This window comes from Lissotriton helveticus, chromosome 8, assembly GCF_964261635.1.
Source record: "Lissotriton helveticus chromosome 8, aLisHel1.1, whole genome shotgun sequence".
NCBI lineage: Eukaryota > Metazoa > Chordata > Amphibia > Caudata > Salamandridae > Lissotriton > Lissotriton helveticus.
In genome coordinates, this window is record NC_136069.1 from 80,591,780 (window position 1) to 80,608,324 (window position 16,545).

At 44.3% G+C, this 16,545-nt stretch overlaps 1 protein-coding gene across 2 annotated transcripts in view; it reads left to right on the forward strand.

Moving 5' to 3' along the window:
• The window catches only part of NAA50 (N-alpha-acetyltransferase 50, NatE catalytic subunit), a 114,919-nt gene extending 100,705 nt beyond the window's left edge, over positions 1-14,214 (forward strand). For both annotated transcript variants that reach the window (XM_078656674.1, XM_078656675.1), the window contains exon 5: positions 13,458-14,214. In XM_078656674.1, coding sequence (XP_078512800.1) covers positions 13,458-13,638 — 181 coding nt within the window. In that variant the 3' untranslated portion in view covers positions 13,639-14,214. The remainder of the gene's footprint in view (positions 1-13,457) is intronic.
• The last annotated feature ends 2,331 nt before the right edge of the window (positions 14,215-16,545 follow it).

Here is a 16,545-nt window from a genome sequence, read left to right on the forward strand (position 1 = left end):
TCCATGCTCGTATTATTAACACTGCTGAATAGAGAACATTCATTTTGACTTCCACTTTGTGATGGGGGAAGAAAAGGATTGAGAACAGTCAAAGCCATTTGGAGGGGAGGGGTCATTAAAAAAAAAAAAGGTTCCTATAAGGATGCCTCCCAAAATCAAATACCGCCACATGGGGTGGCCAATATTTCTAACCGTGATATAGTCGGCAGCCATCACAACATTGCAAATACTCAACATCATCTTTGTGGCCACAACATTAGCAGTCACGTGGTTCTTTCTTGTCAGGGGAAGTGTTAGAGGACAGGGTTGGAAGGCTTACAGGAGAGTGTCCAAAGGGCTCTGCCACTATTACAAAGTGAGATATTAATTTAACCTAACCATCCCATGCCCATTTAGAGGCATTGGAAATTTTCTGAGAGCATTTAACTCTGAGTACTTCATAGGATCTACAGCCAAACCCTCAAACATCAGACCGAAACAGGGACTTGAAGATTACAAACCTCTGTCCTTGGCAGAGGTCCAATGTTGCATAAACTAAGACTCTGGCTTAGCTATACAAGGCTTGCTTTCACACCCAAGTGAATTTAGTACAATGCACCAGCGATTGAATTTGAAAAAACAGGTTGTAGACTCAAACAACCCCACACAATACATAGTTGAAGCGGTGTTTGTGTTTTTAGCTTGCTAACAGTTCCTAAACTGGGATCCTATGATAGTGGCCCTTTAGTAGCCCAATTCTGTTCTCTACAATATAACACACAAGAAATACACTAAGGAAAATGCACTTTAACAGTATTTATTTCAAGTCACGTCCTGTTGCTTAGTAAATCTAAAGTAACCACATAAAATATTATTAAAACTGCACATATGCCTGTTGCAGACAACAATAAAATGAACATTTCCACCATAGTTAAAATGACATCTAGCAACCCAGCATCTTAAAACCTACTTCTATTTGCTATACTAAGTGAGCGTGGAGTAGCATAACTTGCATCTAGAGTTTCTTGGGAGAATCAACTCGGTGCATACCGGTTTACCACAAATGCTGTAGTTCTCAGTAGTTGGGAGCAAGTGTTCTCTCGAGAGGAAAACCTGCATGAGCTGTAGCTTCTCTCCCAGACTTGGCTCTGTGTCCGCTCTCAGTGGAGAATGAGATGGAGCAGCATCACTGCATTCTGATAATCTTCTGGCAGTATCTTGCGCGATAATCTGGGAGGAAATACCATTCCTCACAAGTGATTGACTTGCGTCCTTTTGTACCATATCTTATGAGATCGTAATTTCTGACATATCCATAGCCTTGTCTGTCGTAACATATGTGCATAAATATGCTAAACTTAGACGCATTCGTATAAACAATTCTGACTTCCCTGCGTCAATTCAGACTTCACTGCTTTTTAGGTCGAAGCCTGCATTGCAGGGCATGCCCTGCTGCAGGCAGAGAGATATTGTGAGGAGCAGAATTCAGTACGTCGTGAAACCACGCCCCTTTTTTCCATTGGCAGGCCTCTCGAAACGAAGGCCTGACATTGGAAAAAGCTCCTGTTTAGCAGATTTGTCTGCTCTGGATACCGCCTCTCGAGGACTCCATGACCTGCCTTACGGTAGCACAACAATATTTCTTGAAATATTGCCTTGGCAACCATGAGGCAGGTCAGGGAGTCCTGGAGGGGGGGGATTCAGTATATGTTTCCGCCCCGTTTTTTTTTTTTCTTTGCGTTTTTGCCGTCATTACTGCCCATTCCTCAGCGGTGGAGGAGGTAGAAGAGAGGCGGTGCTGGTTCTTTTTCGGTATTAGTATCAGGTCTCGTCTTTACATGGTCTTAACCGCATGCGTGCGGGCGGAATTCCGCTCGTACGCTTACTTTTTCAAAAGCGCACTTTACGTGACGAGCTGGGCTCGTCATGAGCGTGCGAGGAGGCTACCTCATGACGAGCCCAGCTCGTCATCAGCGTTGAAGGGGTTAATACAGAGTGTCGATTGCCTGTATTATTTTTGAATTCTCAGTCACCGTCTTTTTTTTTTTTTTTTTTTTCTGTAATTTTTTATTGTGTAAAAAAATATGTGGGAACCCCTAGACCTATACTTATCATCGCACAAACCCCCATAGGCGCAAACTCCAGAATACCGCTCAGTCACCGTCTTTGACCCGCGGTAGTAATTTATTTATTGCCTAAAACACAGGCTTTTTACTTTACTCCTTTAGTGACAGTTCCGGCAGTTGCGCCCGCAGTGTCAGCTCTTTGTGTAAACCTTGCCTGATGTATACATTTACATCGTATATTAGTCGACCATTAATTGGGCCAGTTTGCTCTCGGTTGCACTGCATGCACCTGTTTTGCTTCCACATTTGAAACTTCGTTTTTACATAATCGGTGCTTCGAATCGTCGCAGAATTTGTCGATTGATTTTCTTTCCAGTATCGGGGCGTTAATTTGCCTTTCAGTATGGTTTCATTAATTTTTATTTTAGTGTCAGTTTTCTCGTCGTGTTTACTTTGTTCCAGTGTCAGTTAATTAATTCATTTGGCTCTGGCGTCAGTCTTTTAATGCGATTTTATATAGCCCGAACTTTACCCGAAGGTGTCGGAGCGCTTTACATAAGTCCTTTAGGTCGTTGCAGTTTCAGTTCTTTGATGTGCTCCATTTTGAGGAAACTACGTGTGTGACCCCGACCCCCTCACCCCCCGGGCTCTCCCCGATTTATATCACCTCTCCCCAGCTAGTATCACCCCTGCCCTTCCGCACACACCTGGTTATGCTCTGCCTGAAGGTTCCCTTACCTCTCGGTTTGCACGGAGCTGAATGTCCAGTCTGTGCGCAACTTAAGGGCAGGGAGGGGGGGTAAGGGGTGCTATGAAGAGCTGGAAGGTTCGAGAACTTGAGTGCCTGCGCACAGGGCGTGGCCCGGCTATGCAGAGGGGTGCATGTGCAGTGTATGTGCACGGCAGGGTCAGTGAGATGCATAGGGGGTAGAAGTGGGCGATCTAACAGATTATCAGGACGTGCCCTGGCTCTTAGGGCCCGTGCACGAGTCGAGCCATGAACAGGTTTGCCAGGGAAACATGCAACAAGTATCACACAGCTTGAAGTCAAATCGTGAATTTATTTCACGTGGAAACTTTGATATTAATTCTTCCATTATAACACTGCACTGAAAAGTACTTGTTTGCACTTAACTGATCTCTTGTTTTGTTGTTTCGGTGCCTAGGGCGCTCTTTTGTAACACTGCTCTTGGGGAAAGAGTTCATTTCATTTCTCCCTCCCTCTCCTACAGTGTGGCTGCGGCCTTAATGTAACACGTATGCAGCATTAATCAAAAGCAGAGATTGTCCTGATCACACCACAATTTAAAACCGGGACATTTTTCTTGAGAACTGGGTTTATGTTCGAAACTGTGATGTGTTGTCTTGGGGGAAAGATATGCCCATGCGAAAAGGGTTGTGCCACGATGTTGCCTATGTGATGTTAACATAGTGGTGAGGTCGGGCTGACCTCATTATAATCAATAAAAGGAGGGACTTGTGAAAGTTAGAGTGTTCCGTGTTTTTATGTGGTGACATAGTGGGTATTCTAAAGCTTTTACACTTGTTCGTTTCTTCGTTGTAGCCTCTGGGCTGGTTTGTCTACTGCTTATAAAACTGGCTTTACTTTTGAAAACTAGTGGTCAGGGGGTCACGCATGGAGCGTGCAAATTCCAGACATACAATTTAGTTGAACAGACTACTCCCAGGAATTCGCAATATTAGTTACGGTTCGTTTTAAGGTTTATTTTGCACAATAAATTATGCACTGAAGTGCAGACTACAGTTATTTTGGAAGAATGGATTGAGGCTATTCGTTTCTTGCGGAAAAGCCAGAGCGGTTGGTCACCTGGAACTGCCTGCTTGTCGACCTACTCTATCTACAGTTCATTCACCACGTCAGACACAAACTACTTATACCTCTCAGTCTTACTTTCTATTATATACAGCTCTCACCCCTATCTATTAATCATACCACATAATTCTACTACATAAATACACATCACTCAATCCCACCCCCCACAATTCCACACCGTCTAACAATTGCAATTCAAACCACTTAATTCCACTACAAACAAAACAAATATAAGTTAAAAAATATCATTTACAACGTCAATAGTTCCAACTTTCACAATTGTGAGACCGATTGCATTACAAATGCTTGTGATATAACGCAGCTACTTTCCATTCCTTCTTGCAGCCTGGCATGCTAATGCCAGGTAGACACTTATTTAATATAGTTGATGGTAGCGTGCGTTTTTGTATTGATTTAAAAGTTATGTTTTGAATTTGAAACCTCAAAGTTTTTCCTCGTAATCCAGCAGATGGCAGTGCGACTTCATGCTGTGGCCCTTGAGCAGTTGCAGTCGTTTTCAGTTACATGCAGGGATAATGTAACATGCTTCAATTTATATGAAATTTACCTTTTATAACTCTGCTCTTAGCCGATTCAGATTATGAGCTTTGCGTCCAGACTCTTGTATGAACTCTAATTTAGTTACATTTGAAAACGGTTTTTTTCTTGCTTGACCTATTCCAGGTAGTTTGATTGCTGTGTTGTCAATAAATATTGGTTGCACACTATAGGTTTCCCTTGGCCTCCAGGTAATAAAGATATGCCAATTTACCAACTGAAGCAGGGAGGAGTTGTTGTTCTGTGAACCTGTCTCATAACGTAACTGATACAAGCATTTGCAATGCACTAGGACTTACATTTGCGGGATTTTGAGCTGTTGGTATTGTAAACTGAAATGCCTTTTATTATTGCAGGTTTTTACACATAAATAAATGGCATTGTCATTTACAATGCCAATAGCTCAAAATCGAGCAAATGCGAGACTTATTGCACTGCAAATGCTTGTTATTATCTGACTTTGAGATGGAGATAACAAGGCACTTGTTCCAGAATGATGTCTCATCACGTGTCTTATTGATGTCATTGTCTGAATTACATAATGCTTCACTGTTATGTTATGTTAGGTTGTCTTGTAAAGCGCATGGCTACCCCAGCAATGGGGCATCCCAGCGCTGTAGACCACTGGGGATCCCGTCCTGGCTTTCCCTGTGAGATGATCCCGGCTGGGTATCTCCAAGGTGAAACCAGGCATCCCCGGTGTATGTGGGGGGCCGTTGTGGAGATGAGGCAAGCTAATGTCCAGAGTTGCCGAATGTGATCCCTGGTTAGAGTAGGCACCGAAGCGAGAATTATCAAGTCCGCTGACCCTGGTCCACGACCCTGCCGCGTCGGGAATTGAACCCTGGTCCCGGGCCGTCCTCTGCTTCCGGGTCTGCCGCCTCTAACCAGTGAGCCACACCACTCCACACTGGTTCTTGAAAAGATAAGGACAGACTGCATCTGCGTCAAAGGTAGACGTGTTGACGATTCTTCAGAAAATAGCCGCTGCCTGCTCAAGATGGAATTGGGCCTCAGAGGGCCTTTACATCATAAGCTTTCTTATTGTTACTTCCATCAGAGACACGGAGGTAGTCCCTTTATTTAACTTTTTTTTAGGTTTTGCCTGGCGAAAAGATGCGCTCTGCGCATCTTTTTCGCGCAGGCGAAAACCTGATGAGAACTGTAGTGGGGTTTGGGTCGGCCCTCGTCATTTATTGGCTGGCTCCATAAATGGAGCCTAGCCATTGGACGAGGGGCCTGTCCGTCAATGCCGGACCAGATTTGGGGGCGTTCCCGAGATTCTTTGGCTTTTGCCGACGTCACGCGACGTCAGCCGAAAGCCGGGAACGCCCCCGAATCTGGTCCGGCATTGCCGGCACTTCTGCGTCTCTCCACCCCCCTTTCCCGCCCCCTCCCGCTTGTTTCCTGATGCTGGCCTCGCAATGGCGTGCCTTTCCCGCCCCCTTTCCCGCTGGAAGCTGTGCCGCTGCCCCGGCTCTGTTTCCCGCCTTCCTGCCGCGGCATTTTCAAACCGCTGAACGCCGGAGTCCTCTGGGAGCCGAGAAGGGAGGAGAAGCGGCCTGCTATGCTCCTCCAGGCCGCGGCACCGAGTGGCTCGGGATCAGTTGCAACGGAGATCGGCAGGAGCGCTGGACCGCGAGAAGCCGCCTGATCCGCTGCGCACAGTAAGTAGGGCTTTGAGGGTGCCAGCCACCCCTGGTTACTTCCTCTTGCCACACTGCCACAGCGTGTTTTAGCATCCATGGCTTCCACGGGGTGTACTGCTGCCACGAAAACTCCCACATTTGAGCACTGGGTACCGTTAGAGGACTTGTGGGCACATGATCCAGGCTTTTGTGGTGCTTCCTCGTGACACAGGTCAGAGAGAGGTTGAAAGAAACCGGTAGATGGGAAGGGAGCATGAGCAGCTAGTGTCGTAAGGCACATTACTGTGCAGCACCTACTTCCGCTGGCACAGCCTGCCCCTCCTTCTGGTATCATTTTCAGACAAAGGAAACTCTTCAGCCTTCTGCTGATTATATTAAATGTTGTGCGGGCATTGCGAATATTCCGGCCCATCAGTCATCTACCCATTACAGAACATCCCTATCTGTCCTTAAAATCTATTGGGCACACAGAGACAGTGTTCAGAAATGTCTTTATTTACCTTCGCCTCAGAGTCTCTCAGCCTTCATCCTTGTGGAATCTCTGACGTGCAGTGATGTCAGTCTGGGCGGCAGGCCTGGACAAGACTCCCACAGGCAGGCCATTCCCAAAGGCACCTTTTCAGAGCCTGAAGGCTACTAGGATTTTAACAAAATGTGTCGACTGCTCTTTATTCCAGTTTATTTTTCCATCCACCTCAAATCTTTAGTTCCTGCAGGTTAGATCACGCATTTCCCCCATTATGTGCTCTTCTGTCTGTTCGCAAGTTGTTTCCTCTGCTTGCGTACTCGGTGTTTTGTTTGTTTTTCAATGCTGGTGAAAGGCGAGTGGCTCGTAATTATACTGCTGGAACCATCTTTCTCAGTAGTGACAGACAAAACATTACCACATTCTTTCCTTGGCGGACTTTATTCCTCTCCCCTTCTCTTTTTTCGTCCCTTATGTGGCTGCCCCATTATTCCTATGTTTAACAAAAATGCGTCACAACTGGAGCAGCTCACAGGATTCCCGAGCTGTGTGATAGTAACTGGCTCACGTCGCTGCCACTGGTCTGGGCTCACAACTCCTTGTAAATCCGTATTTGTAAAGTGCGAACTACACACCTTTAAGGGTCTCTAGGCGCTGGGGAGGGAGGGGGGGGGGGGCGGGCGTCGTGGAAATCAAGTGAGCTAGTGCCCAGAGTCACATGGTGCTGAGCTGAGCTGCCGCTGGAGCCGGGGATCGAACCATGAACACTGTGCTCCGAAGTCAGCTTCCCTGGCCGCTGCACCACACCACTCCACCTCCTTGGGTTGTTCTGTCGGTGCCCCCCGACGTGGTGCTGTCGAGGGCCCCTCTGCTGGCCATTGGCACCGGTGTGCCTTTGTTGTTTTCAAGCATAGCCCTTAAACCAATATAATGACTCTATCTTAGCCTACCCTGTCCCTCCTTTATTAAATGTTGCTCGAGCAGCCGAATCCCTTTCTAATTATAATAAAATGTTTGTCCTGTTTAATCTCGTAAATAACCTCTTTGGTTTAAATTTCCTGGGAAATGTAAGCAATTTTGCGTTTTGTAAATAAAATACTACCTAACTATGCTGTTTACAGAATAACCAAACTAGATGAATTGTGATGCAACTGTGATATTTTTTTGTGACTAAATGAAAGTGATCGAGACAGCATCATTGAACTTGCACATCTCAGTTTCCACCTTTATATGAGCAGCTCCGCTGTAGATAGGAGGGGGCTACCCTAATGCGTCACCATAGACAGGGACTGAGCCAGTACCTGTGCGAAGAAGCCCATGCTGTACATGTATTGGTGGCAGTGGTTTCATTAAGGAGCGCAAGCACCCCTGGCGATTACTATGCTCCAGGTCCCTCTGCTTTATAACCCCACTCCGCTACCCCTTTCGCAAGAAGGGCTTTCTCTGCCACAGTTGACTAATTTGAATGTTGTCTGTATCTGCCTCTTGGTTATGTTATCTGTGAACTTCCTCCAACTTGTGTGCCGGGTTGTCAGTTTAATTGGTCACGCCCTTATACTAACGGAGAAAATGACAAACTAGAAAGCATTTGCCTGACTCTAACATGGTTATAGCGGTGGCGCGTATCCACGTCCATATGTGCAATCTGGTTTGTGTAGTTCCTGTCACAGTTCTCAGAAGCTCTGCGCGTTCTGCTGTAACCCCGCCCCCTGCCTCCCTCATCTTCCTCCGCTGCTTCCCGGCCCCGTTCCACAGCCCTAGCCCCGCTGCCGTCTCCGTCGTTCCCCACCAGCACCATGCCGGCCGTGTCCAAGGGGGACAGAATCCCTCAAATTTATAGTGTGAGACCTACATGTATCCTGAGGTACAGTGCTAGACTGGCCATGCTATTTTGTATCTGCTGCTACCGAATTAAACTATTTAGCTATGGTTTCCTGAAATTTGGTTGCAGGTAAATTTCAGTGTTCTCTTAAATTGTACTGTCTCATTGCTGGCTTGTAATAAGGTTTTCAACTTGGACATGGGAGAGAACCTGCTTTATTTGATGCTGTGGATTAAATCTGCAGTACATAGAAATTGGTTGCCTTGGACGCTGGGTTGTATTTAATCTCTTTGATGCAGTTGGTCGCGGGTGGCTCTATTAAAGTTTGTAGCTAGAGTTCAGTATATCTTTATGAAGTGGTTTGCTTGTGCCCCTGTTGCCCGCTTGTGCTGTGTGGGTGTGTGTGGAGGGCTCTGTGTGGCTGTGTGTGTAGGAAGCTTTGTGTGGCTGTGTGTGTGGGGGGCTTTGTGTGGCTGTGTGTGTGGGGTGCTCTGTGTGTGTGTGTGGGGGGGGCTCTGTGTGTGTTTGTGTGTGTCATTTGCGAGAGATAAAGCTAGTGGCATTGTAAATGACAATGCCATTTATTTATGTTAAAAAAAACATAAATAAAAATGTCAAGAGCAATGCCAATAGCTCTAACTTTAACAAAGGCAAAACCATTGCATTGTAAATGCTTGTTTTTTATTGTAACCAGTGAATAACCGTGTTCGAATAATAGCACCTCATAATATCATTCAGGTTTTGCAAACGTAGGACTGTTAGGTAAACTTTGACTTAATAGATGCTTACTTGCCACACACCCCAAATACTTTCAGTGAATAAATAAGAACAGTCAGTTCAAACTACTTTTTCTAGGTTTACAGTCTGTTTAGAAGAGGAGAGTAGGAGGTTTAATATATAATTTAAAAAAAGAATCGAGAGAGTGTATTTGTCCCATTCACTTGTATTGAAATAGAGGCAATTTCAGGTGGAGGACAGCCAAAAGAAAGCAATGTTTTACTTTAAAAAAATTGTGCGTCTATCTGACATTGGGTAAGCTCCCAACTAGTGACGGCTCCTCCGCTTAGGCAGACGAGCGTCACCCCTCAGCTCTTTGGGCAGTGCAAAAAATAAAACGGTAATAACACAATGTTATTTTCATTTTATTTTTCAGTGCACATTTGAAGCCAGTTTAGAGCGGACTAGAGCAGAGGGAGGAGTGGTTTGCACTCTTTAAGTGCACATGACTGTTTGGCCGGCCAAGCCATCATGTGTGCTGAGCATGTCCTCCACCCGGCTGTGTTGCACAGCCAAGTGGAGAACTATCCTAGGCACTGCCAGAGTGTCCAGACAGGCTGCACAGGCTAATCACGACGCTGCTTTGTAGAGGATGGAGGAGAGGCGGTGGCATTCACAAGGAACTTCCCCGCTTCACTACCCCCGTTCTGTAGCAGCTGCCAAAGCTCCCAATATAGAACAGTCCTTAGAAGGAAGCCACTGTTAAACAAAACTTGAGGGGTTCCTATCGGCTTTGGAGGGACTACAACAGGCGCAAGAAAACATGGTCATGGAAGGATTCCTCATTGAGGTGGCATCCTCAGAATGAGCATTGCTGGTAGTTCTGCCAAAAATTGGATAGGAGTTTGTGCATAGACTTGACAGTATTGTAGTAGATAATCACACGTTAACAAACCTAATTGAGATTTCGGTGGTTCTAGCATTTTCTCCACATTGACCTGAAAGCTGCAGTGCTTACCGCATTCATTACCCCCATCTGGATTGTTTTAATTCCGAAGGATACCCTTCAGACAGTCTTTAGCCTCCTCATTTTTCAAAGGGTCATGTCCTGCATTTTCAAGGACTTGGACTCTTTTGTAAAAGTTTTTCAAGATGTCATGCTAATATTTGCTGAGGCAATGCGAAATAGTGGATTAATTTGAGTCCTGAAAAATGCTCCTAGTTTCAAGATTTTTAAGTGGATTATGTGTGACATCCCACCTCTTAGTAAAGGAGTGGTACCGAAGGTGACTTGGTGGAAGCTGTTAGAGTTGTACTGGCTCCAAATACATGAGAGAATTAGTCTCTTTTATGGGACTATGTAAAATAATGTAAAATATAATAGATTTGTTGTGTAATTATGGAACCTCTTAGGTTTTTGTTGCAGTTTGTCTGGAACAAGGGCAAGAAGCAAGCCTCTATTGCTGTAGAAGCAACAATTGTTTCTGCTCCTACACGCAAACCTCTTCATTTTGGTAAGGCGTGTGATTACAGTGTACATAAGTGCATATGCTTGGCAGCCATGCTCTTCTAACACGCTTAGTATTCGGTCTCCTGGGGTGGTAGAAATTCTAGAGGTAGAGTAGCAAACGTGTCCTCCAAATTGCAGGAATATTGTTTGGATATGTGATTTATGCCTGGTAAAAAAAATTCTGGGTTCGCTTGTTTAGCTTTCCCCGGCCTTTAAAACAACACTCCAGTGGGACGGTCAGAATATCTTCCATGAAGATAGACCAATCTGTTTTGGGGTATCTGAGAAAATTTTACAAGAAGCCTAATCCAAATATAAGAACCTCATATTGGTTTAAAAGTACCTTTCCGAGGGATGGCTAGGATCTAGATAATTACATGGTCTGTTGGGAGATTTTATTCATGCAGCATTGGAATTGACCAAGGTTGGTACTTTACTGCCGTGGTATGGGAAATGCATATTTCCTAAAGGGGTTGAGAACAGTTACTGGATAAAGGTTGTCATGGTCGTAGGAGTGTGTCCGCTCTTTAAAACATACTCTGATCTAATTTTTGGTGGCCGTGTATGCATTAGGAGGCTGACGATAAGTTAAGAGAATACTGCCTTTGTGCAGCTACGATAAATCTTGCAATAGTCTCCTAGCCAGTGTTTCTTGTGGAGAGGCCAAATACTGCGTGGCAGAAACTTGCTTTTGACTTAACGTGCTCTTCTAAGTGCAGTTGAGTCCGTGCAGGTCTACCTTAGCGATATTGGACTATCATCCTAAATAGCTGGAAGTGGCATTTGCACAATAACCCACCACTAGTAATGTTGACTTTTTTGTTTGTTTTATTCAGTTCAGAAGGGTTTTCAGAAACGCAGGTTATAGTTTATCAGGTTTAACTTTCGTCCTTGGGGAAGAAAAACATTTCGAATAAATACGCCATAGCTCTCCTCACCTTTGTCCTGTGTGATGCTCAAGGCAAGGGACAGGTGGAACAGTTGAACTGCTGTTTGAAGGATAGTATTCTTGCCTCCCAAAAATCACAAGTCTGGCTTAAACCCATTTGGAAAAGACTTTGGGCATACAGGGCTGAGACCCTATTTTTTTTTTTGTTTGTTTTTTTTTGTTTTTTTTTCTTTCTGAGGGGTAAAATACCTGCTTCTCGCATTCGCTATGGTAGCTGAAGAAGAAACTGCTCAAATTTCAAGAATAGAATAAAGCTAAAAAAAATGTTAGGTAAAAAACTATCCGACAATTGAGCTATAGTCGAAGTATTATAACGTCTGTCCTAAAGTCAGGATTTCCAATGTTAAAGCTGTAGATTGGGTTAGATTCCCTGCATACTTTATTTGTCAAATATGATTCAAAACCTTCACTGGTTGAGGAAAAATTGGAAATTAAACCGTTGCAATACCAGAAGATGGAAAATGCTGTAATATCAGTAGTGTGTCATATGGTGCCTCTCTGAGTAGGCAATCTTTACCCATGGACGGTGAAGGGGGTCTCTTCTGAAAGAGCGTGTGGTATGTAATTTCACCCATACCCCATACAGATTCTCCAGTGGGGAATGCGAGGCATCCTTAGGCAGCAGGAAAAGCAGTTCACCAGTGATCACTAAATAGTGCTGAAGTCACAGTGCTTTGTCTACAAATGCCATGAGACAACGGCTTCAATGTGATTGTAGTCAGTCAGCATGCTGTGAAAGTTGGCGTGCACTCAGTGAAGTCGATTCTGCTGCAATGGCACCCACTGAGATCTATTGGAGGTTTCTACATCTCATTTCCAGTGTTGTAAAGAACGGAGGTAAGATAACCGACAGGACTGTTATTCTGCAAAGTTACTCCACAGCATCATCCTACACTGACCGAGTAACCGTCTCAGTTGCCTAACGAGATCTTGTCAACTGCAATGGAATTTACTAACCAAAAGGGGCGGATGATGAAAAAATAGACGCGGATACTATTATAGTATAACTATACATGTAACACTTGTAGAAGATCTATTGTGGGCAATATCATTACTTGCAGGGTGCTTGGTTTCAGCTTGTTGCTTACCAGTGGCTGACTCTTGTCCATCTCATGCGCTTGCCACTTAATCAATGACTTTCCTTCTTTTGTAGTTATCCCTCCCCTGCAGCCTAGCTTCTTTACCATCCTTTCCATGCATTTTTTTTATCTCTAAATTAGGGAACACATGTTTTTCTTTTGCTTACAGTACATCTTGAAAGAGACAGAGCAAAAAACGTTCCTTTGTGTGCTGTTCCCTTCCACCCCCGCGCCCTCCCCACCATGCTGTTGATCCCTTCCCTGCAGCGTAGCTTCTTTACCATCCTTTTCCTGGATTTGTTTTTCTCTCTAAATTAGGGAACACATGTTTTTCTTTTGCTTACAGTCCCTCTTGAGAGAGAGAGAAAACGTTCCTTTGTGTGCTCCCCCCCCCCAATTTTCCCTGCCCCATGCTGTTGCCCCTCCCAAAACTCGCCTCGCTTCACTCTCGTCCAGCTGTGCCTTTTCTCTAAATCCCAAAAACGTGCCTTGAGGCAGCTTTTATGTTCTTTTTGATTTACTGCTCCAAGAGGAGTATCTGCCATCTTGTAATGATAAATTGAAACAAATGACAACCTAGTCATTATATACAGATGCATGTCAATTGTCCGGACACAGACTACCGAGGTGTCCAACATGTGATGACACGTCCACACACATTCCTCCTCTATGCCTGCCTTAGTTAAAAGGGCCGATATTTTGAATGTTTTTTTTTTTAATTTGTTTTTGTAAGCTGTCCATGTGGATTATCAGCTGTGTACATGCCAGTCGTGTAGAAAATTCGCTGAAATTGTGATTGATATATATTCTTTTTTTTGCCCTGCTCAGGCACGTCCAGATCAGCAACGAGTCAGCAATCTACTTCTACAGAAAGTTTGGGTTTGAGATTATTGAGACAAAGAAAAACTATTACAAGAGGATAGAACCGGCAGATGCTCATGTGCTACAGAAAAACCTCAAGAGCCCTTCCCTTGGCCAGAATGCAGACGTGCAAAAGAACGACAATTAAATGCCTATATGTATATAATCAGTGAACACTCTTTTTTGCACTTGCTTATCGCCAAATAAGAGGCTCGTCAAAAGCAAAATTTTCCACTTCCCTTTCTTAAACATACAGTTGCTTACGATTCTATTCTGCCTTCGCTGACCCCCTCACAAAATTGAAATATTTTACTGTGGACTGTAAACTCACTTATTTTCTGGTCATATTTTAAAATGTACTATGAGCCTTGTTGGCAAAGGGTGTGTGTTTGCTTTGGTTTTGGGATGAGGAAGTGTGTTCACAAAAAATAGATTTTGTCTATAGATATTACTAATTGGGGAGAAGAGGAGAGGTGTGGGATGTTGAGTATTTTTCTGCTTTCACATTGAAGGGCAGAGCTTAGACATATATCTATATGTATTTATAAAAGATGAAAGATTTAGCACTATCTAGTCTTCTCATTCACACATGGAGCCAAGAGTTTCTCCAAACAACAAGATGGACTTTGCTACGCACTCCACCCCTGTGAGCATTTCGGCAAGATTTCATTTTAACAGTTTCAAGTTAAATATTAAACAGTTTTAAACATTGCAGTTTGATAAATCGGCTTGTTTTGATGCTTTTATTTTCCACTGCATAATTGCACCCAAATCCTTGCTGATGTATGTGCCTTTCTTGGTGGGGTTGACGAGATGGGATATCCTGTGTACACTCTTTAACCTGAAATGCTTACCCAATACTCGAGTGTTATAAGGAGCCTAGTGATTATATGATCAGCCTTACAGGTAGGTATGTCCCCAGTGAGGTATAAAGTGTTAATCACATGCTTCTATTTATTTCATAGTTTAAATGAAAAAAAATGATACCCTCCTCACATCTTGATCGCCTGGTCACCCTTCTGCTGCCTCTGTCTCTTCACACATTACCCTACCTGTCCTAAACCTCTTAAGCCTTCTACCTCCACTCCAACGTTGAAGTTTTCAAAATTGTTCCCCTTAGTCTGCTAACCTCTAAGTTTCCAAACTCTAGCAAGTCGGGTGAACAGGCTTGGAGGTCCGCTCCTCCAGAGACTCCCTGAGCTCAGGTTTTTTTTTCTTCCTTCAGATGTCAGCATCTTAAACTGCAATATGTGGTAATTTCTTCCTATGATGTTACGTTTCTCAGCCCCAGCTGAAAGATAAACTCCTCTGTTCTCTTCCGGTTGGTTGAGCTCTGTGAGTGGAATACCTACTCAGGGCGGACACCTGCAGAAAGACACTATTTCAGGCCTTGTGAATCATGTGGAGATCATGTTTTTGCAACCCAGCTATTGGATGCATTTAGTACCTAAAGCCAGTACATACTGCCAAGAAATGTGCTAGTTACAAAACCCTTGCTGGCAAATTCAGAGTGACTGGGAAAGACTAAAGGCAGCCTCCTTCAGTGAGGTGTTTGTACCGAAGGTCCTGGATCCAAGACAAAATAAGGAAGCTGCTCTTGTGTAGTTCCAGTGATCTTGTCTGAGTTTCATCTTTGGAGACTCTTTCCCCCTTGCTTAACAGCAGCAGCAACAACACTCGTTCAAGGTGGAAGCTGACATCTAGTGAGTGTAAAGTTTGCAGGACAGTTGAAGAAATCCAAGTCTATTGGTACCTTGATGACAGCAAAGGAAATATCTTATTTGCCTTCATCATAAGTGGCTCCTGGTTAAATAGTGAAAGCGACAGTGTCTAGAGCAGATTCCAGTGCTTAGACATTCACAACCAAACCATTATTAGAGGCTGATTTTTTTTTTTTAAAGGTCTTTCACCCCTCTTTGCCTTCCCTCTTTGCCAGGCCCCCACTGTTAGATACGCTCAACATCATCAGTGCATACAGGCTCTTTCACAGGTCTCCACCTCAGCCAGTTGTTGCTGCACCACCGATGCAGCCTATGTCTAAGACGCTACTTCCTCGTTTGACTGTGACACAGCAGTTTGCCTGTTCAGATGAACACATAAACAGAGTGCCTGAGGACAGGCAATGGAGAATCAAATCCCTCCTTGCATCAGGCTCATGCTTGATTATGCCACTGACTCCCCTTAGAGGGAAGCCCATCCCCTATGGGGCATATTAAACATTATTGATTGAGCATGCACATAGTTTATTGCCCTGTGCCCACCACTGAAAAGACTTGCTTTCTGTTTTGATTCAAAGAGCAAATCTTTACAACACGTGTAACCTGAAGACATTACGGAAACTTTCCAGGAAGGTTTGGTCTCCAAGAAAAAGCCCTGCCATAATTTCTGCTATTGCATGGTTATCTAAAAATATAGAGCACTTGACTCTTCAGCATTTCTTGTTCATTTGTTCTAGGTAGTGTCGTCTCTGCTGCTGGTCGAAGACTGTCCCTCAAATAGTTTAGTCCTTGCGCAGTGCGCCAGGAATGGAAGGTCAAGACTGGACACCAAGGGCAGAAAACTGTGCCTTAAGAGTTGATGCAACAGTTTATTTCTAGGTATGACTGATACCTCTGGTAAAACATTGAGAAATGTCCAAATCTGACCTGTGCCTGTAAATCCACCTAGCTTAGAATGAAAACACCATGACGCACTCATGAGTCCTCAGATACCTGAGAAATATTGCTCAGATATGACTGGCTTCAAAGCACCTCTTTCTGCCGAGATGTAAATTACAAGAGTTCTAGACATGCTATTTAACAGTCCGAACCATTTCGATAAGTCAACAAAGCACAGCAGGCCACAATAGATGATGGACTGAAGTAACTTGCAGCATTATCCATTCTACACAACCTACAGATGCAACACTTGTGGATAAAGAAGCAGCTATCCAGCTTTGTAGCTGTCATACATTTACTTATCTGTGCCCCAATCTCGTCCTGCTTCGACTTTGGTTTGCTGCCATTTTGTTGTTGTTTTGTTGCCTCCCAGCCCGCCTCTCCACCCCGCTCCCGCC